Source organism: Mytilus trossulus, chromosome 3 (genome assembly GCF_036588685.1).
Source record: "Mytilus trossulus isolate FHL-02 chromosome 3, PNRI_Mtr1.1.1.hap1, whole genome shotgun sequence".
Lineage (NCBI taxonomy): Eukaryota > Metazoa > Mollusca > Bivalvia > Mytilida > Mytilidae > Mytilus > Mytilus trossulus.
Genome location: NC_086375.1, coordinates 15,557,293 through 15,579,240, shown reverse-complemented (window position 1 = coordinate 15,579,240; position 21,948 = coordinate 15,557,293). Strand labels below are relative to the sequence as shown.

Here is a 21,948-nt window from a genome sequence, read left to right as displayed (position 1 = left end):
AAATCGGTATTGTTGGTTTCAGGGTTTTTTTCACTGACATTTACTGGTAGTGTTCGACTTTTCATATTTTTGTTTTCTATATGTCATTTATTTTGAAAGTTTTGATATATACGTATGAAAAGAAATCAATGTTCACTTGGTACGAAAGATTTTATTAACGTTTGACATAAAACGTCCATTCTACAAATTTGCTTGAATAAGCCAAATGGAATATAAGTCATGTATTTCCATGTTTATAACACAACAAATCATATTGCGTTGATATGGGTCATGGACTAATAAAACGTTTGTAAAAACCCTACTTTCTACAAATTAATGTGTCTTCTTCACTTTTTTAGTCTGGTCACGCAGTCGTCTGGTTGCTGTCACATTGACATTAACTAGAAGCCCCATATCTTTTTACTTATAGAAAAGACAATTTGTTAGCGTGAACTTGAATACAGGAAACACGACCATCATTTATTAATTATATATCTATGGTTATAAACACTCAATAGCAAGACACGGATTTTTCTTCAATACTGCATCATAATAAGTTCTTTTAGGTATACAGTCGACATCACTCTTCTTGGTTCCAAGTCGGTCGATTTTCACCGTCTTCGTCTTGTCATTAAGATCTAATGGATCTAAGCGTACTGCATTTCCCGCTGACATACCAGGACTCTCATCGAAGTAATTAAATGGAATTAAGAAGGTACTATGCGATTGACCAGGTGTGTGCGTAACAGGTAAGTCCTCTTTCTGTACAACATGATGCATACCCATTGTAACCCATGCAACTAGATCCTGTAAAAACATATATAGCATTCAAATCAAATCATAATATACAACTTGATTTACTTACATTAGAAAAGTTGAATGGTTAAACAGCTTATCCGTTCTCCCCATTTATCATGTATAAGTGTGTAACTTACAGCATTCTAAAATAACATCTTACATCAGAAATATGCATGGGTTTTCGTACAATTCCTATTAAATTCTGATAATTCGAGTGTATCGGTTTTTTGTTGGGTTTGTTTTTACATTGTCAGGATTGTTGTTTTTTTTCAAATTTAAGGCTCCAGCTATGTACCATTGTTCGATTTTCGTTAATCGATTAAGATAAGAAAAATTGAAGGCAACCTATGAAAAAAAAGAAAGAATCGAAATTATAAATAGAGCGAGACACAGCGTTGATATTAACGTTTGATCTGTAACCGAGGTCACCTCAATATATTTTTAATCTTTTTCGATTAATTGTCAAAGATTACTTTTACTAGGATTATGAGTATAATGAGCATATACTTCAGGTTTTAATTTATTAACGTCAGACTCGTGTAACGAATATAAAAGGCTCGTCAAAGGACGCTTGAATAAAAAAGCCCAATCAAATAACAAAATTGAAATGCATATAAATAAGGCTAAAATGATATATTATACATTCTTCTACCAAACTAATCAATCAACCAATCAATTAATTCATTGTGTAAATTGTGAATGTTCACGTCGTTAAGATAAAAAAAAATGAATAGTACTATTTCAATATGTTGCTATTCGATAAAATCGTTATATTTGTGTTGCTGAAAAGTTGACACTGTTAAGTTTAACATTGACACACAACAAAAAATTACAAAAAAAATGACAAATATTTTACTTGGACAAAAATACAAATATTTCAGAAAACTTCAACATTTCTTTTGGAAAAAAATCTTGAGATATAAAAAGCAGATTGAAAAACACTAATTTTGATCTTTGATAGCCTTTTTACTATCCTTTCATTAACAATAGAACGCAATGAAAACGTTCATCTGATGTTTACAGAATTATCTCCCTGAAGTGTGATATATCACCTTAAATGCACATAATCATTAGTATTTTTTTTTATATTATTATCATTTAAATGTAAAAGTAGATGCACTATTATTCACATTGAGGCAATTATGTATTCACAAAAGACCAAAATGATATAATTAAACTGTTGATAACTGTCAAAATAAGTTAAAAAGGGTTTGAAATCATCAAAGAATGTATGATATAGGTATCAGTAAACACGACATATATTTCCGTACCCTCATATATAATGTATATTTGAAACAATTCAACTTTCAAAAAAAAAGAAAAAATGAAATAGAACATCAACAAGTGTGCGAGGGCAAGTATCCCTGGGTATGATAGTCGATAATGAAGGAAAATGTACCTTTAAAATGCAAAAAAATCAATTGAACATATTTACCTCATCTACAATATTCTCATTGTCGTCGATAAATTCTTGAAAATTAATTACTGGATTATCTGAATGGGTATATACCGAGCTAGAGTATGGTTCACTGTCCTTGTATTTCGTGACCGCTAGTTGGTACTGGGACCAGCTTACGGCTAGGTTGTTTCCATCATTTGGCGGTCTCATCACCTTAGTCATACCTTTATTTAACAATTTGTATCCTGGTAAATTTCCGAATTTGTCCTTTTTGTTATTGTTGACAAATGTTAGCAGCTTCGGATAATCAAAGTTAAATTTGTAAGCCGCCTCAAGTTCCGTCTGTTTTAATCTTTTGATGAATCTATTCTGAACAATTTTAGCCCCTAGTTTTTTGTGACATACGTTATCAACAACATCCGGTTCTATGTCGATTGTTTCGAATCTGTTGCTTGTACCTTTAATATCAAGGTCCATTTTGAAATTAAACAAATGTTGATGTAATGGCGACATCAGATTGTTATCAACTTGAAAACTGTACGGGTTGTCATGGTCATGCCATGAGCTTGTCACTATTCCAGTAGGTGTTATTTTTACTTCCATGACACCATTTTGATAAAATATAAAATCAATGACATAATCATAAATGCCAATCGTAGGAATGGTCCTGAGGATCAACGCAACATTTGCAACTCCTTCGTAAAACCGATGGAGATACTTAAAGTAACCATTATGGCGACGTAGAGGCATGCCAGTGTTGAACTCAAATAAACAAAAAGCTCGCTCATTAATCAGGGGTTTATCTTGTGTATCAACTTTAAAAGAGGAACTTATAAAAGTTGCATCATTTGGACAATCAACACCCGGATGTAAATATTTTGCTAAAGCACCAATCTTCCAGGTAGTGTCTAAGAAATTAAGTACATGTTCCTGTGGTTTATCTCCAGAATAAAAAGTGGCAAGTTCTTGAAGACTTATTTCATAAGCAATACGTTCACCTTTGTAGCGAATATCATTTAGTCGTGGTCCGTAGAAAACCGACATTCCAACATCAAACTCCCAGTACGTATATGAAACATGTCTGTCGTTGATATTATAACGTATCCCATCTGGAGATACTTGTGATGGGTCTTTTAGAGGTCTATTAAACGATGGTTTGCCTCTTGAATTTACAGTGCGGTCATTTTTCGTATCGCTAGTTGGATAAGGTACCTTAACGATATATGCCTTGTATGTGTTGTAGTACGCAACTGTTTGCTCTAGGCTATTGAATAGTGATCCATCAAACCAAACTTTGATTATTTTATCATTACCGTTATCCTCTACTTCTCTAAGAATTGCAAAATCTACCGGCCGTAACAAAAAATGTTCCGTGAACTGTTGTAACCAACTAAACCATAAACGTTTTCTGACACCAGACAGTGGAGTGGTCAGCTGACTATTGACATTGAAAGACAAACACCGATCACTACAGTCCACTAACCGTCCACCGTATAATTCATAAAGCATTTTTCCGGCAACTTTGTCAATTTTTTCAAGCAATGGCTTGATGCTGAAATCAAAAACGTCAATTGGACGATTTATAAATGGAATAGACTTTGGTAGGTAAGGAACATACCGATAACCAGTCGGGTTTGGCAAAGGACCTACAATAATTTCTATTACATCTGGATTGGAGATGGCGCCTCTGAAAATCATCACACGGGCTTCACGTCGAGGCTGAACACAACCTGTGTCTAAATGTTCCAATACGTCTCTTTTCGGTGGCAAAAATATTTCAGAAATAAAAACATAGTTCGCATTAATTGCTGCTTTATCTGCGATTGTTAGGTTTAAATCTGAACGGTTGTAAAGGTATTCAAGCAGACCTTCGATTTCCTTTTTTGATAAATCACGAAAAACAGATGGTTTAATACTTTCCTTCAAGTTCACATTACCATATAAGCTTGATTTACGACTACATATTGGAATAGTTTTCTTGGCTGTAAAAAGAAATAAAAAAAATTATTGTGACAATTCACGGTTAGAATTGGGTTAAAATTGATAGACCGACTCAATATTCTAATTTTTATTTATATCAACGACCTCACAGTCTTAATACATTTGCAACCACTCTATTAGCATTTTTAAGTTGGTAAAGACATATCTTAAGTAGATATGTATTTTAGGCTGAACTGATTTATTGTGTTTGTCCAAATACTATGAGGTCGTCAAAGCATTTATTTAAAATAGCCTCCTTTTAATACCGTTATTATCATGATAATTGTTTGGGCTAGTGTTGTGACAAAAATTGCATGAATTTCAAGATTATATATTCGTTGCTAAAATACGTCACTGTTTGTGATATCCTGTGCTTTCTGTCGTAAATGGGAGATGTTCGTTGTTAGTTCGGTTTACATGTGATTATCATATCATTTATTTTGGCGTTTATCTATAATTAGTATTCTTGCGTTTAGTTGAACTATACTTCCGTTCAGTAGCGTTATCATTTTAACACTACTTCTACTATGTTAACGCCATATAAGCGGGACGTCTATCCATAAAATCAGGTTCAACCCACCATTTGTCTTAAAACGTTTTTGTTGCACAATCGTGTTTCTGTTGTTCCTTTGTTTTTCCTCTTATAGTTGATGTGTTTCCCTCAATGTTAGTTTGTAACCCGGATAAGTTTTCTCTCACTCGATATATGACTTTTGAACAACGGAACACTACTGAGTAAATATCAATTCTATTCTTGGAAGGTTTATGCATACTGTACAAAATGTCAGAGTCAATTTATTCGTTTTGCAACAAATGATAGTTCAGTATCTGCATGAACTGAATACCTACTTTCAATATTGCATAATAAACCGCTTACGTTTGTCGATCGTAAGTATGTATTTTGTACTTGCCTGACTTGGGCATCCATTTGTAGAATAGATTGTCACATATCCCTCCATATGCCTGAAACAATATCAAAATATTGCATTTTATGTGAACTGTCAATTTTTAGATATGGCGTAACAATTACGTCATCATACTTTTGCACAAAAGAGAACAGGCAAGTTCTCTGTTGGTGCTCCGGCCACACTATATTAAAAAGTGTTTAAAGTAATCAATAAAAAATCAATCAATCAATCAACATTTAGTACTATATGCTTCTTTTTTTCCATCTTCTTCACTATTGATGTAGAAATTACGAACTGAAAAAGGAGGCGGAAAACTAAAATCTTATGGCCAAACAAATTGGACGTGGAAGACAAAGAGTAAAGACAAAGAAAACCTTACCAAAACACTTTAAATTTAGCCTAGTAATGACTCGATTTCCCGACATTTATACCAATTTATGTACATAACCATGTGAAGCAGTTCCTGCTCCACTTATTTATTTCATCTCATGTTCAATTCCTTTATTCACCTGATTCAGACGTTTCTTTTGGGTTTTTTTTCGATTTTACTTTAAAAAAAAATATCATTATGTATGTTTTGATTTTTCTTTTTCATACGTATACACGTCTCTAATGAATCAATTTTAATCTAATTTTTGTTGTAGTTTATAATGACACATTAACGAGTTTTGTGTAAACTAAATGAATTCTTTAAACTTTTTATTGTCATAAATTTACTTAATATACATTCTTCTTAATGATTATTATATATTCAAATCCAAGTTTCGTGTCTGGTTCTGTTGGTATTGATGCATAGTCAAATAAGTGCTCTTTTATTCCCTGTCAAATAAATAACAAAACTTTATTCATGCATGACATTGAATTACTTAACCTTTGACAATAATTGTACTTTAATGTAATGTATTGTAACTTAATATTTTTTGCGCGTTTCTCTGAATATAATATTTTTTTCTTAGTTCGTCGCGAAATGATACTCATAATTAAAATTTTGTTATGTTCTAGATAATAAGACAAAGTGTTTTTGTTGATGTCAGTAATCTTAAGTTAATAACAATGGTGTCGTCGTTGGATATTCCAATTTTATATTACATTTTGAAATCTTTGTTTATATAGAAATTGTCAGCAAACATGATTATTTGTTATACATACAGCAATCTAAAATTTTCATAAAAATATCATTATCAATGTGAATTGTGTTAGATATATGCAAAACTTTAAAAATGAAATGTTTAAGTAAAAAGAAAATGGAATCTTTTGTTTTGAGTTGACGGTACTTATAACGTCTTCTACTTGTGACGATCAGATCTCAAAACTTTATTGTTATGTTTCATTGTAACTTTAAATAGACAATAAAAGTGTATTGGCGAATTAGCAACGTGAAAAACGTGAAAATGTCGAGAAGCTTCTCCGTTTACTTCCGATTTCTTATATCGTTAGTATGTCAAAATACACTTTTATTGTCTTTATAATGCAGTCCAAATAGTTTTATACCTATTCATGTTTTATCATTTTGATATCATTTCGGTATTTTTTTTTTTAAATTTTCCATTTTTTCCTCACTTTAAGAGACCGCTACTTAAGCTAAAATTGTTACGTTTCAAAATGGATGTTGTTGTACTTTATCAGTTCGGTGGTGGAGTGCGACAAGCCAAACTGTAACATATTAACAATAAAACAATAACCGTTATAATTTATACAAATCTTGTAACATTTAAAACAAGAACAATAAAATTAATTAATTTTTTTGTAAAAGAAATGTATTTATGCCTACCTTGAGGCAAGTATTCGTGGTTGAAGGCTTTATACCGTCTGTATATTACATCTAACAGTCGAGGCATATTATTGACTGTTACAATATATTCAAATCATTGAAAATATTTAAACAATATTTTCAATTTATTTTTTGTTAAAGATGATGTGTTAAAGCACATCTTGAGGCAGTTTTTAAATTACATTACACATTCATAATGTTAGTCCCACTGGTATTCGTGGTTTTACATTATAAGGGTCTTTATATCCCATATTATAACAGACGAGGCATAAGGAATTCTCTTAACAGAACGATACCAATGGGCCATTCAAAATTATGAGTCAAATGTGAAGGTAACACTTTAGCAAAAGAAAAAGACAAAGCCCACTACACATAAATCTAAAGATTGACAAAACATGTCAACTAAAAATTATGGATACAATAAGATGCTCTTGCAGTTTTTCTTTTCATTTGTCTTATCCATAATGTTCGTTTTGTTTATAATTAAAAGACTTATGTAATTAGAATAGTATCAATATTGCAACACTTTCAGCCGTTTCGATCAGTTATAATAACATCCTTTTGAATTTTGATGCTCAAAATGTTTCTGTTTTCCAGCTTTCCAAATAAGTGAGATTTTAATTTGAGGAAGACATTTTGAAATTAAATATTGATCTTCTCCATATAAAGACAGATAAAATGTTGACTGACAAGTTGTGAATTAAGTCCTTATGATGTTATTCAAGGTTTTTGTAAACATTATCGCAGTAATCTAACCTTTTGGAAGTAATATACAATTATCCGTACCTGTTTTGCCGTTTGATAATCGATGTGTAAAGTCCTGGTATAATATAAAAAAAGTACGAACAACCAGAACTCAAATCATGAAAGGAATTACATTTATTATCGTTCAAATTTGTAATCCTCAATTGGTTTCTTTTTCTTTTGTCAACAACTAGATTCATTTTCAAGATTTACATAAACCTACTGTAATGTTACATGTTAACAGAATTTAAGGAAAAGCCATTTTTATAATTTGTTAAATAACTTCTTGATTCGGCAATTATCTTCCCTTGTTGATGTTATGTTTTATATCATTGTCGAAATATTTTACTCTTGCCGATTCTTATTTCTTTGAACAACATAAAATAACTATTTTTCTTATGTTTAAATTTTTTAAAAGTGAAGCAGATTCCATTTTTTTGTGTTATGTACTTCAGATTTTGGTAGACTGTTTTCTCACTTGCAACAACCGTTTATCTTATTCATGTAAAATTGAAGTATGAGGAACTAGTTGAAACCCCTATTTGTCACACAATACTGTTATTGCACTATTTTCCAATTTCATCTTACATTGTATTCTTTATTTAAAATTTGAAATAAGAAAAAACAAATTATACTTACATTAGTCAATTTTGGCTTGCCGCACAATATACTTGGAATCCATAACATTAAAAATGTTATCTTAATCATCTTCAGTAACAAATGCCGGTTATATAGAGAATTCAAAATGAAATTCCAAAGTTTTCAAATCTTGCACATTGATAAAGACTTCAAACAAAATTAATGCAAATATTTTATCTATTTTAAACAGATTTTGTTGCATTTTTTATTTATGAAAATATGTATCTCATTTGTTCGATTTATCGTATAAATCATATTATTCATACATTTAACATTATGATTGATTTATAAGATTATACTTGCTAAACATATTATAATAACTGAAAGGAAAAACCATGTTACATAAATATGTCAAATGACATGGAAGCAAAATAGAAAAATGATTTGTTTTAATAGCCTTATTACATCATTAAAAGGAACTTTTAATTTAATGAATTTAAAAGAATGATTTTTATAAATCATATCCCAGTAGGTGTATGCGACGTGATGTTCAACACACGAAGAATGTCTAATGCAGCGAATGTTGTGTCTCTTTTCATTCGTCTACACAACTGAGTAGCAGTAATGTTATATTTCCTACTTGCATTTTGACCACAATAAATCATTGTAAGGTTTTGTGCTGTCGGGAATATTTCCTTTAAATTGACAAAAATAACCTGATATAACCACAAAAACAAAACAAAAAAAAACACAGTTAAACAATGGTTGTTGTCAGAACATAATACACAGTAACATGTTTTCTTAGTTTATTTCTTATTTATCAAATTACAAAACGCCGTTGTGGGTCACCCTAAAACATCTTCTCCTTAATTGATAATCTTTTGATAACTTAATGACTTTATGATTAACTTATTTCAAATGCAAAAGAAATTTGCAAATGTATCGAAAAACAATTTATATTTTTATATTATCTTGCCGGTTACATTTAATAAACAATTTTATTTTTTAGATGTATTTCGTGTACACTATTGACCGTAAGATGATCATGATGATATCAAATGAATATCCACAGCATGATTCCCGAAAAAAATATATATATTTGTGTTTGCCTTGATTCAATAAATTGTTGCATTTACAATATAAATGATCATAGGCACGTGCTAAAAGGATAACATTCAATGTTGTTTCATTTTAAAAAATCTGGGGTTTGGTTTTTTTTTTTGGGGGGGGGGGGGGAGGTCATAATAAGGTTTGGAGCGATGTTCGATGAGGAAAATACCCAAACTTGAAAATGACCAGGCAAACAATATACCGTGTAATCTGAATTGTCGTCTTTACAAATATGTATTTATGCAGTAATATAATTATTTCATAATCGATTTATGAAATTTGAACATCGATCAAATACTGTTTCCTTATATTAAACATGTTCGTGAACGCCTATCCAGATTTAAGCTCATGTAGTAACCTGCATTTTTTTATAATTTTATTTATGACATTTTCAATGTCAATACCGAACTGTTTACTGATAATTTGAAGCATTCATAAATATATCAAGGAATTTACAAAATGTTTGTTCTAGATGTTATCATTCTGTATATGTGTTATGTGACTTTTTGTATAACTATCTCAATGTAACACAGTTTCGATATTCGCAACATTTTCAACAGACACTGATATTGCAAAAGTCATTGTTACTATGAGCTGATTAGACAACCCAATTATGTGTACATATATATACATTTCTTTATGGTCCTATGTTTTATATATATTGGTCTTTCTATATTTAAATGAAATGGGGTAATACCCATTTAATTCCTTTCTGCACGGACGATTTTGGCAGTCATAAGGTAGATTTGAGGTGCATTTGACCAATGCGACGCTCGTTACAAGACAGTAAGGACTAGTTTAGTTTGGTACACTATTAACCACCCTCCCACCCCTTACCCTTTTTATATGTAACCTTATCGTTTCTTATAGATTTGTGTATGGTAAAAAATTGATTCATTTATGTATGGCTGTGTATATATTTATGTTAAACATGTTGAATTAAAAGCGATCTTGTAGCGAACGCACAACCCTATACTGTGTTTGGTTTTTTTCTACGATATATAGTTCAGACAAATTTTATTGTCGGAGGAGTGAAACGAGAGAGTAAATAATAAATGATAAAAACACGATACATTTAGTACGACTATTATATAAAAGAGTCTTACTCTTACTCTTACTCTTACAAAGTATATCATGTAAGATTTTAACAGTCTTTATAAATGTATATAAAAGGTGTTCCTCATTAGACAATAATTGAAAAGACCTTCTATGAAAAATGTGTGTTCTTATATTTGCATATTCTCGGCATTTATGAAACATAAAGGGAGTCAGTTTATAGAACAAAATACTAAGTACAATATTCATAAAAACAGAATGAATATTTTCAAAGATTCAAGAACCGAGGGCATTATGTTCAGTTTAACAAACAGAATGCAAGGATTAAAATCATGTGAGCCAAACTCCAGGATTCGGAGAATCTAAAATATATTAATACGCTAAATTAAGGCAACAGTGGTATACCGCTGTTCAAAAGACATAAATAGAATGAGAGAAAACAGATCCGAGTTACAAGCTAAAATCGAGGGAAACACATCAACTAGAAGAGGAAAACAACAAAACAAAAAACAATGAAGTGCAACAAAAAACAAACGACAATGGAACATACATAAAAACGAACTATTAGTCAACAACTGCCATATTCCTAACTTGGTACAAGATATTTAAAGAACAAATGATAGGTTGAACATGGTCTGTTGGTTAGCCAAACCTCGCGTTTTATGACAATTAAATATACCGCTAAAAATACAACATTAGATGACAGGAATACAATGCAATTAAATGCAAAAACACATACGTCAGAGAAGTACATAAATAAATGATATTATAGTACATAGATTTTAATTATGATAGTAATAACAACAATGACATGCCTTTTGATTATGATCTATGTTATAAAAAGATTTGATATAAATGCAAATGCGACAATTTCCATCCAATCCACAGTTTATAAAAGTACACCATTATAGGTCAAAGTATGGCCTTCAACACTGAGTGTTGTCTCATATCGAACAGCAAGCTATAAAGGGTCCCAAAAATTACAAGTGTAAAACCATTCAAACAGGAAACCCAACGGCCTATAAAATACGAGAATCGACAAAAACTTAATGAACTTGTTGCTGTCCCAGGTAAGGGGGAGGGTTGGGATCCCGCTCACATGTTTAACCCTGTCCCAAGTCAGGAGCCTGTAATTCAGTGGTTGTCGTTTGTTTATGTGTTACATATTTGTTTTTCGTTATTTTTTTTTATATAAATAAGGCCGTTAGTTTTCTCGTTTGAATTGTTTTACATTGTCATATGGGGGCCTTTCATAGCTGACTATGCGGAATGGGCTTTGCGTATCGTTGAAGACCGTACATTGACCTATAGTTGTTAATGTCTGTGTCATTTTGGTCTCTTGTGGACAGTTGTCTCATTGGCAATCAAACCACATCTTCTTTTTTATATTCATCAACAAACGACAACCACTAAACATCAGATTTTTTTACTCAGGGCATTTTATAATGTGCCAACATTCACCCTAACCTGAGACATGAATTGTAATACAGTTTTTTTCTCAAAATGAACTAAGACCATTAAAGTTCAACTTGCAGTGCCATTTAGGCCATAATCAAAAGCTAACCAGCTTTATCAATGTAAACAAATGACTGATGGTGTCTGGCGTATAAAATTATAATCCTGGTACTTTTGATAACTATTTACACCACTGGGTCGATGCCACTGCTGGTGGACGTTTCGTCCCCGAGGGTATCACCAACCCAGTAGTCAGCACTTCGGTGTTGACATGAATATCAATTATATGGTCATTTTTATAAATTTTCTGTTTACAAAACTTTGAATTTTTCGAAAAACTAAGGATTTTCTTACCCCAGGAGTAGATTACCTTAGCCGTATTTGGCACAACATTTTGGAATTTTGGATCCTCAATGCTCTTCAACTTTGTATTTATTTGGCTTTTTAACTATTTTAATCTGAGCGTCACTGATGAATCTTATGTAGACGAAACGCGCGTCTGGCGTATAAAATTATAATCCTGGTACTAATTAGTCCGTTGAATTGGGAAAAGGGTATAGTTGAGGCGCCCTATTCTACTATAATCATCTGAATACATATATAAATTTTACAAAACTTTATTCTCGATGATTTTCTATTTGGCAATAACCACAGCCATGAGATTTTGCGTCAACAAAAATGCGTAATGTGTGCAGTACCAGACGTTTGTAATTGAAAGAGGGTCTATATCCACTGTAGTGTTTGTTTTTACATTGTTGTGTAGACTAAACTAGCGTACCAAGTAGCTTTGGTACCTCGTTCGAATTTGAATGTCAAAAGATCTTTATGATATTTTATTTAACGCATCATGTAAATGTAGCGGAATTTGATGAGACTGTTATTAAAGTGAGAGGGTTAGCGCTATAGAACCAGGTTTAATCCACCATTTTCTACATTTGAAAATGCCTGTACCAAGTCAGGAATATGACAGTTCTTGTCTATTCGTTTTTGATGCGTTTTGTTTTTTGATTTTGCCATGTGATTATGGACTTTCCGAATTGATTTTCCTCTGAGTTCAGTATTTTTGTGATTTTCCTTTTTTTCTTACAGATGTTTCAACAGTTCTACCATATACTGGTGACGATGTTTTACATTCAGTCATAAAATCGGAATTATTTCAGTGCTATGTATTATCTCTGAAAAACAAACTAAATTGTACATTTGTTTTTTGCATTGCATCGAACAGGAATGACTTATTGTCCTAATATTTTGTGACTGCTACTTGAAATTTGGTCCAGCTTAAGGCTGGCTTGTTTCCGTCATTTGGTGGTTTAACAACGGTTGTCATCCCTTTATTTTCCAACTTGTATCCAAGGGAGTTTCCAAATTTGTCTTTTTTTTATTTTGTTATTGTTGCAAAAGTCATAAACTTCGGATAATCGAAGTTGAATTTGTAAGCCGCCTCAAATTCCGTCTGTTATAATCCTTTTTATGATTCTGTTCTGAACAAAAAATTTAAACAACACGTTAGATAATTTCTTTCGTCCGAAGCGCTTTTCTGGATTTACCTTCATCAGGAACGCTCAAAGCCAAACATTTGAAATCCGAAGATGTATAAGTACCGAAACCGTTGAAGAGCTATATGTCAAAAATACCTTAAATGAATAGCAAAATTCATCTAAAGCCAAGTTCGCCTGAGGGAGTTGAAACCTTAGTTTCTTAATAAATTTAAAATCTATAAACGGACAATTTTATTAGAGTTTGCTTAATTATGTCAGTACCGAAACACTGTTTACTGAGCAGATGATACCCTCGGGGACTGATAGTCTACCACCAGAGGTATTGACCCAGTGATGTAAAAAAATGCAAACAACACGTTAAATAAGTTCTTGCGTCCGAAGCGCTATTCTAGATTTACCTTCATCAGGAACGCTTAAAGCCAAACATTTGAAATCCGAAGATGTATAAGTACCGAAACCGTTGAAGAGCTATTTGTCACAAATACCTAAAATAAATTGCAAAATTCATCTAAAGCCAACTTTGCCTGAGTAAGTTGAAACCTTAGTTTCTTAATAATTTCAAAATCTATAAACGGACAATTTTAGAAAAGTTTGTTAAATTATATCAGTACCCAAATACTGACTACTGAGCTGATGATACCCTCGGGGACAGATAGTCCACCACCAGAGGTATCGACCCAGTGATGTAAAAAAAATGTAAACAACACGTTTAATAATTTCTTTCGTCTGAAGCGCTTTTCTGGATTTACCTTAATCAGGAACGCTCAAAGCCAAACATTTGAAATCCGAAGCATCTGGATTTTTTGTGACATATGTTATCAGCAACATACGGTTTTAGTTTTCTATATATCAAACACAATTCATTTTTGCGTGTATTATATATACGGGATCCGAACATTTTGCTCACAACTAGCAGCTTACAAAAGCTCCATGACCCTCGGTGTTTATCATATATTTTTGAAATAGCAAAATACGGTCATAAAGTAATACTTTGAAAACTCTCGGCCTTTTTGGTTTGAAAATTGGAATCTTAACCGTACTAATATTGCTATATAAAATAACGAAAAATTATAGCACAAGACTCGAAATAGAAATAAAAATACAATAATATATTGTTCCGCATATATAGGCGAGCGCCGATTTGAGAAAAAAGCCCCTCGTTAAGGTTTTTAATGCACCTATCTAACACACAGCTAATTTTGGTATAAATTGAAAGAAAAACTTCTAGAGCATACGATTTGGGTGGTCGTCAAAGTTTCCTATGGTCACGTTTCTTGCAAGATTGTCAGTTTCAATAGCTTATTAAAACTCTCATATGTTTTGTTTTTATAAATTCCATACACATTGAAAAGATTGCGACACACATCGGAGCTCAACGATGGATAATAAATGTGTGACGACTTCTCTAAAATGTGCATTATAAAGCGGTCTTCCGGGTCTCTATCGTGTTTATCCCAGACGCTCAAAATTTATATAAATTGAGTATCTAATATGCACAGGTAACATTTGAGTTGCCAAAACACAAGTCGTGTTTTAACATATTACTAAATAAATATTCGTATATGTGTTACCGAAAGACTATTTTAAGCACAACTAACGATATTGGCATGTGATATGTAAGCAGCAGACTGCATTTTGAAGAATAGTATATTCTTAAATATTATCATAATTACTGTTTATCATATGGATGAATGTCCAAGTCCTGTGAAATGTGCACCACCTCCAATGAAGCGTTGTCGCATGTCCATAAATTGGCAACGCTGTATAATATTTCAAAATAGTACTAATGAGACTCTCAGTATGACCACTGACAGAGGTGTTACAACCTTAATGAATGCTGTAAGTAAGACAAGATGATGTGATTTGGTTTGTTTTTGAGTGAGGTTGATACATTAGAGGCATTGTTGGTTTAACAAGGAAGAAGGCTCCATTGATAAGATGAAATCTTTTAAGGCGTGTGATTAGTCAGATAATATCGGCAATGAGAGCACGTGCATGTCTTGTCCAGGATGATGACCAATGTCACGATGAAGCAAAACCAGTTGCAATGAAAAGGAATGAAAACATGTTCAAGATCTAATTGTTTATATAACAGAAAATATGACCAATCCATTTGACGTTGATAATCACCCCCGTCAGCTTATTAACATTTCAACTGGTCTCCATGCAAGTCACGACATTGAAGATTCACTGGCAAATCCAGTTGGAACTGCAAGAACTAAAATGAAGATATTTGTTGAGTCATCTCTATCAACAGACAAGGCAGGTAGTTTTTACCATTCCATCCAAAGATCAGGGCCTTGAATATATGAACCCCAAAGTATAACTTAAATGAAAATCTGGGCAAGTTGTACAAGCTCATTTGAATCCCGATCGTGTGTTAAGACGTGCACTATCTATTACTAAATGTAGAGATGACGTATCTGTGGAAACTGTTTTGTCCTATCCAATTTGTCCCTTTCCCACTGCATCATTGCATGAAAATGGAACTATGAGGAAGACAACGAAGTCTGATCTTGGCCATGAATTTGAAAATTTAGAAGCATCAGTCCCTAACATTCCTCCATTCGACCACAGTGCTATCGCAATAATAAGAAATGGCATGAGCTTAGTTCAGTCATTTAATGTTAAAAGGATGTCCACATTTGGAGACTTGGACAAATCTTACATTTTGCAGGTACAATCATACTTCCGATTCACAGACAAGGTTGTTGATGTCTTCGATTGTTATGACACTGAACATTCCATAAAAACAGCAGCGCGACATAGACGCTCGGAAACAACAAGTACGCAACAAGTTTATCATATTGCTGTAGGCCGAACTGTTCTACAGTGGAAAAAATATATCAAGCAACAAAATCAAAACCATCAAGCTCTGATTACTTTCCTTGGTGATTATCTGAGCAGCATTACATGAGGAAAACAAATGATAAGTTCTTGCCGGTGCATTTTCCTATTCAGAAAAAGGGCGATAAATCTCTAATGAGCATATTATCGATCTCGGCAAAAAGACTGTATTCAAGTTGATAAGACAATCTCTGAGTAAGATTACAAATCTCCAAAACTTTGACACGATTGATTTGTCCACATCATTGTCAGCTGAAAGAGCTTATTTCAAGCTTGTATGACCCAAAAGACAAATTCGCTTCGTCACATGTTGACTTTACCAAGTTACGTGTTAAACTTGCAATATGTTTGTTACGATTACCACCAAGCGAACCTGAATTCAAAGAACATGTTTTGCGGTCATGTCTTCAAACGAAAATTTGGATGTCCTCACATCTCATCACCCAAATCATTTGTCTCCTTATGAGTACAGATGGAAAAAGAGTTTAAATCGCTAGGATCCAGTCTACTTTTTAGGCATGATGACGTCCGATTTCCTGCAAGATTTAATATGTTCTTGTAAGGGGAAATATATATATATATATGTATTTGCCGAGAGCAGCAGATGTCTTACAGTCAGCTTTGTTCATGTCAAGGTAGTGATACCTGCCAAAATATAAATTATAAAGGGGACTTCGACTTCGAAGATCATTTGAATGACGATATTGAAGATAAAAACGAAACCATTGACTAATAGCGAGAGAGCATTTGAGCAAAGGGGCAACATAAGGTTTAATTTGCCTCACTGTTATTCAATGTAAATATGTATATTATTATTAATTTTGTGTTTTTGTAACAACTCTACCAGCTGAAAAAAAGGTTGTGTACTTTAATTCTGTATTCGATGATAGTGGTAGTTAAAAATAAAAATGAAAATGAAAAAAAATAATAATAAAAAAGTGATCTTTGATCTTGACGTGATTGGCAAGCTTAAGACAATTAAATCACAATATATTTATAACTGTCGAACTAACATGAGACAAAAATAACAACCAACATAGATTTTAATCTGTGTTGTAAACATGGTAAATTTGCGATTTTCATTTTAAATTTTTTTTATTTCAGAAACAAAAATAAGATGTACTACAGTTTATTAAATACTATATTTAATATTATATTACAGATGAATTGTTTTTAAAATGCATTTCTCGAACAATATCGTCAAACTATGACTTATATTTTCCTCCCTTTTTTGCCGTTTTTAGAAAAATGTGACCATTTCCCAATTTGACGACCAGGCAATTCTGAATGTACGATAAAAGACCTTTCAAATGATATATCATATAGCCGTGTGTTAGGTAGGTGCATTAAAAATATCAGAATCCTGTTTTAAGCGTTCGCCTAATAGGATAACACATTGTAGATTGAATTTTCAGGTTTAATAACTTACATATTACCTGCTTTCTCCAGTTGTCGGCCAAATTCTTTAAGAAAAAACATGGTTATTTCTTCCTTCCCATTTCGTACAAAGTCAAAGTTTAAGCATTTTTCCTTAGAATTACACATTTTTATAAATATCCGCAAAAGAAAGTTTCCAAAGATACCTAAAATTTAGATTCCAGACGGACAAGGACTGGATTTTCCGCAAGATTGATATAATTAATATTTTCAATCTACAACTAAGGGAAGCAATTCAATCAAAAGGATCAAAGTCATGCGTTGCAAATCATACGAATGAAGTACCAAGGATTTTGCCATATGTGTAACTACATGATACTATATATTTAGTTATGTCATAATTCATTAAAAGAAAATCAATGAAACTACTGATCAAGACACTTCGCATCCTTGCTACAATAATAAATTGAAAACTTTTAAGAATACGCTTATTTCAATGATCAGCAGGTTTACACGGATAATATTTAAATTAATGGGCTCTATAAACAACTCCAATATAGAAGTTAAGTTAAGGTTCGAAGTAAATCGAAGAATCTTGCAAGAAGTAACATCACAAAAATACTGACCTTTGAAAAATTAAAACGGAAAGTTCCTTATCTAATGGCAAATTCAAAAGCTCAAACGCATCAATCAAATTGAGAACAACTGTCATATTCCTGACTTGGTACAGGCATTTTCTTATGAAGAAAATGGTCGATTAAACCTGGTTTTATAGCTAGTTTAACCTCTCACTTGTATGACAGTCGTATAATATTCCATTATATTGACCACGATAGTTTAACGGTTGCGATCTTTTAATGCCTTGGTAATTAAATGTTATTTTCCGTGAGTTCCTTTCATTATCACATTAATTGATGTCAGTTAGCTCCGTTATCTAACAGTGGTGTTCTTGCAGGACCATCTTACATTGTAAATATCATCTGTTTTGCAAACACACAATCTATAACAAACTTCCATAGTACGAATTTAAAATGTCGCTCAATGTGCCATCAATCCACAATACCAACAAGATTATCTTTAACCTTTCAGCAACAAGAGAAAGATATATCAGCATTTGAAAACTATTTTCGCTATTTTTTTCTGTACTGGTTACGTGTTTGAAGAAACAATAGAATATTTGATTTCTATGACAAATAATTTTAATTTTTAGACCTATAATTTTTATATATATATGAAAAATACATAACTTATGTGAATAAAGGCAACAGTAGTATACCGCTGTTCGAAATTTATAAATTGATTGAGAAAAAAACAAATACGGGTTACAAACTAAAACTGAGGGAAACACATCAAATATAAGAGGAGAACAAAGACACAACAGAAACACTTAAATGCAACACAAACAGAAACGAACTATAAGATAACAATAGCCATTTTCTTGTCTAAGTACAAGCATTTTAAGTAGAAATGGTGGGTTGAACCTGGTTTTGTGGCGTGTAAATTTTACGCAGAATTCATGTTATTTATAGATTTGACAAGTTTGCTTGGTTCATAAAATTTACATGTATTCACAAATGGCAACAACTGGAAAATAATTAAAATATTATATCTTAAAATCCATAGGCAATGTTTTAATACAAATTCATAAAAATATCAAGAATATTAGTATGCAACATATGTTTAAAATCAATGACCAAATACATGTATTTAAATTTTTTTAAAGGACATTTAAGAAATGTAGTGTAAATTTGAATCTGAATTTGTTCGTATGCACTTCTGCAATTACAAGATATGGACAGTATATATTTAAAGAAATGTTTACCTTCCCAATGTATGGATCCGTCATTTGCGTTCGTCCACAAACAACACATACAGTCGGGAAACATTTGAAGTTTGAAAATAACATGATAATAATATTAAGCAATAAGACTTAAATTCGATTCGAGGAGTCCCAATTTGAATGATGTACTAGGTTTTAGATGTACCTTATTCGTGACATATCATTATGTAACGTATTGCAGTCTTTTTCTAATAATTTCAGACACAGGAGCTGTACAAGTTGTAGATAATGTATGATCATAATCTATTATTGAACCAGATATTTGATCGCACTGGGTGTTAAGCACATGTGTTTGAAAGTGCTCCCTCAATTTGTTTCACTTTCTTTGTCTTAAAGTTGAATTGAAGTTGTTTAATTAAGTTGATGGAAATATTCTTAAAGGATCATTAGCTAAGAATTTGATTTTGTTTATCTTAATCATGTAGTTTGTTGTTTTGACCTTGGACCGATCAGTAAGTCAAATTAATCGTTGATACAAGCAGAGAGTAGGTTTTTTTTCATGAACAAAATTGAAACTTGTACACAACATACTCAAATATGAAACATGTATAAAGAGTAACCGACAAAATAAATTTATTAAAAAAATGCTATTATTTACTACAAATATTACAGCTATTGCCGGTAAAAGGCTACAAATATAAATCATTAGCATGACTAACAGTATTTTTAGGAAGTGTTCCAGTTATATGTTATAAATATACAGAACTACTGTAAAAATCAGTACAACAATCTTTTTTTGAAAGTCTTCATGGAAAAAAACACTTTCTCTGCTATAAACACTTGTCTTATTGTTCGGTCCAATGTCAAAAACCAACAAACTGCACCCTCTATAAACGCTAAACATAGACATTTAAAAATGAATACCTATCATTAACGCATAATCAAGACCATAACCAATAAAGGAAAGAGAAAATAATGTAAAAACATATGCTGGCATTACTTAAAGGAGCATGAGCTGTCAAATTCATGTTCACCGATTTGGCTTTAATTCTCATATTTGATTTATAATATACTGTAAGGAATATCTAAATCACAATAAGTCTGTGAAAAACAAATTAACAATGCATGAACTTGAAAAAATGTATCTTCGTTTCGTATATTTTTTCAGTAGTTTAGACGCCATCTAATTAACCGTTAAGATGACCTCAGAAGACTGCCGATGTTCTCATTTTCCGATATAAACATAAACATAAAAATTAATAAATAACGACTTCGTGCAATTGGATTTTTCTTGGGCTGTTTGATTTCATAATATGGATTAAAAAAGTGTTTACCCGTATCCGAATGATTTTTTGAGGATTGAATCAGGCAACGAAATTATTTACCTTTTTCCACTTTCTATGTTGATATTCTTTTCTTTTAAATGGTTGAACACAACACGACTAATCCATGCACTACCAATCTGTAGCTAGTGGATCAAATTGAAGGTCACATGAATACGGATTAAATGAGGTCGAACCATTCACTTGCAAGTGAATAATTCATCAGTTGTTTCTTTGTTATTTTGTAAAAAAATAACCAAATTGGCTGCTAAAAGCGAGTGTTTATTTCATCATTTCACTTCTCTTATTGATTACTACAAACGAAATCATATTGTAATATTTTTCATATCTCATACCTAATGCCCCTTTAAGAATATTTCCATTAACTTAATTAAACAATTTCAATTCAACTTTAAGGCAAATAAAGTGCCAAAAAATGAAACAGCACTTTCAAACGCATGTGCTTGCCACGTGGTGCAATAACATATCTGGTTCAATGTTACATTATGATCATACATGATCTACAACTTGAACAGCCCCTGAGTTTTAAATTATGAGGAAAAGACTGCAATACGTCACATAATGATATGTCACGGATAAGGTTTATCTAAAACCTATTGTACCATTCCAATTTATTCTCCTGCGATAATCGAATTTAAGTCTTATTATTTAATTTTATTATGTTATTTTCAAATCACAAATGTTTCCTGACTGTATGTCTTCTTTGCAGGCGAATCCTAATAATGGATATATACATAGGGACGCTTAACTATACTTTTAATATACTTTTCATATCTCGTGATTGCAGGAATACATACGAACGTCTCACAATCAAATTTGCACTACATTTCTTAAATTTCCTTTTAAAAAAAATAAGTATTTGGCCATAAATTTTAAACATATGTTGCATATTTTTTTTATATTTTTATGATATATTAAAAAATTGCCTATTGATATTTAGATGTAATATGTTAATTATCTGTACTCTTGTTCCACTCCCCAGTCGTTGACATTTGTGAATACATGTACATGTACAATTTTTTTAACCAAGCATGTTGTGTAAAGTAGATAAAATGCGTTGTGTATAGATCGTGTTTATTCTAACGCCTAGCCATTGCTATATCAGTAACGTCATAATTACATAAGTCAAGTAGCAACGTTAACATGTATATATTCGCGCTAAATTCCCGACATTCTCGGGGCCGGCAAAAGTTAAAATATGAAATTATTAATTACTTTAAATGTCAATCGAATAGATATTTCTGAAAATTAAATAATTAAAATGTCTTTCTAAAACAAATTCAAATAATTCACTTATTAATTTTTCACTTTTAACGAAGTCTA

At 31.8% G+C, this 21,948-nt stretch overlaps 1 protein-coding gene across 1 annotated transcript; it reads right to left on the bottom strand.

Annotated features, from left to right (window-relative positions):
• Positions 1-359: 359 nt before the first annotated feature.
• On the bottom strand, positions 360-6,902 carry LOC134710446 (putative amine oxidase [copper-containing]). Its single transcript, XM_063570805.1, has 5 exons — positions 6,885-6,902; positions 5,791-5,883; positions 5,068-5,119; positions 2,213-4,158; positions 360-786 (listed from the first exon to the last, which is right to left on the bottom strand). The coding sequence occupies exons 1-5, from the start codon at positions 6,900-6,902 to the stop codon at positions 481-483; spliced, it is 2,415 nt and encodes an 804-aa protein (XP_063426875.1). The 3' UTR covers positions 360-480.
• Between the last annotated feature and the right edge of the window lie 15,046 nt (positions 6,903-21,948).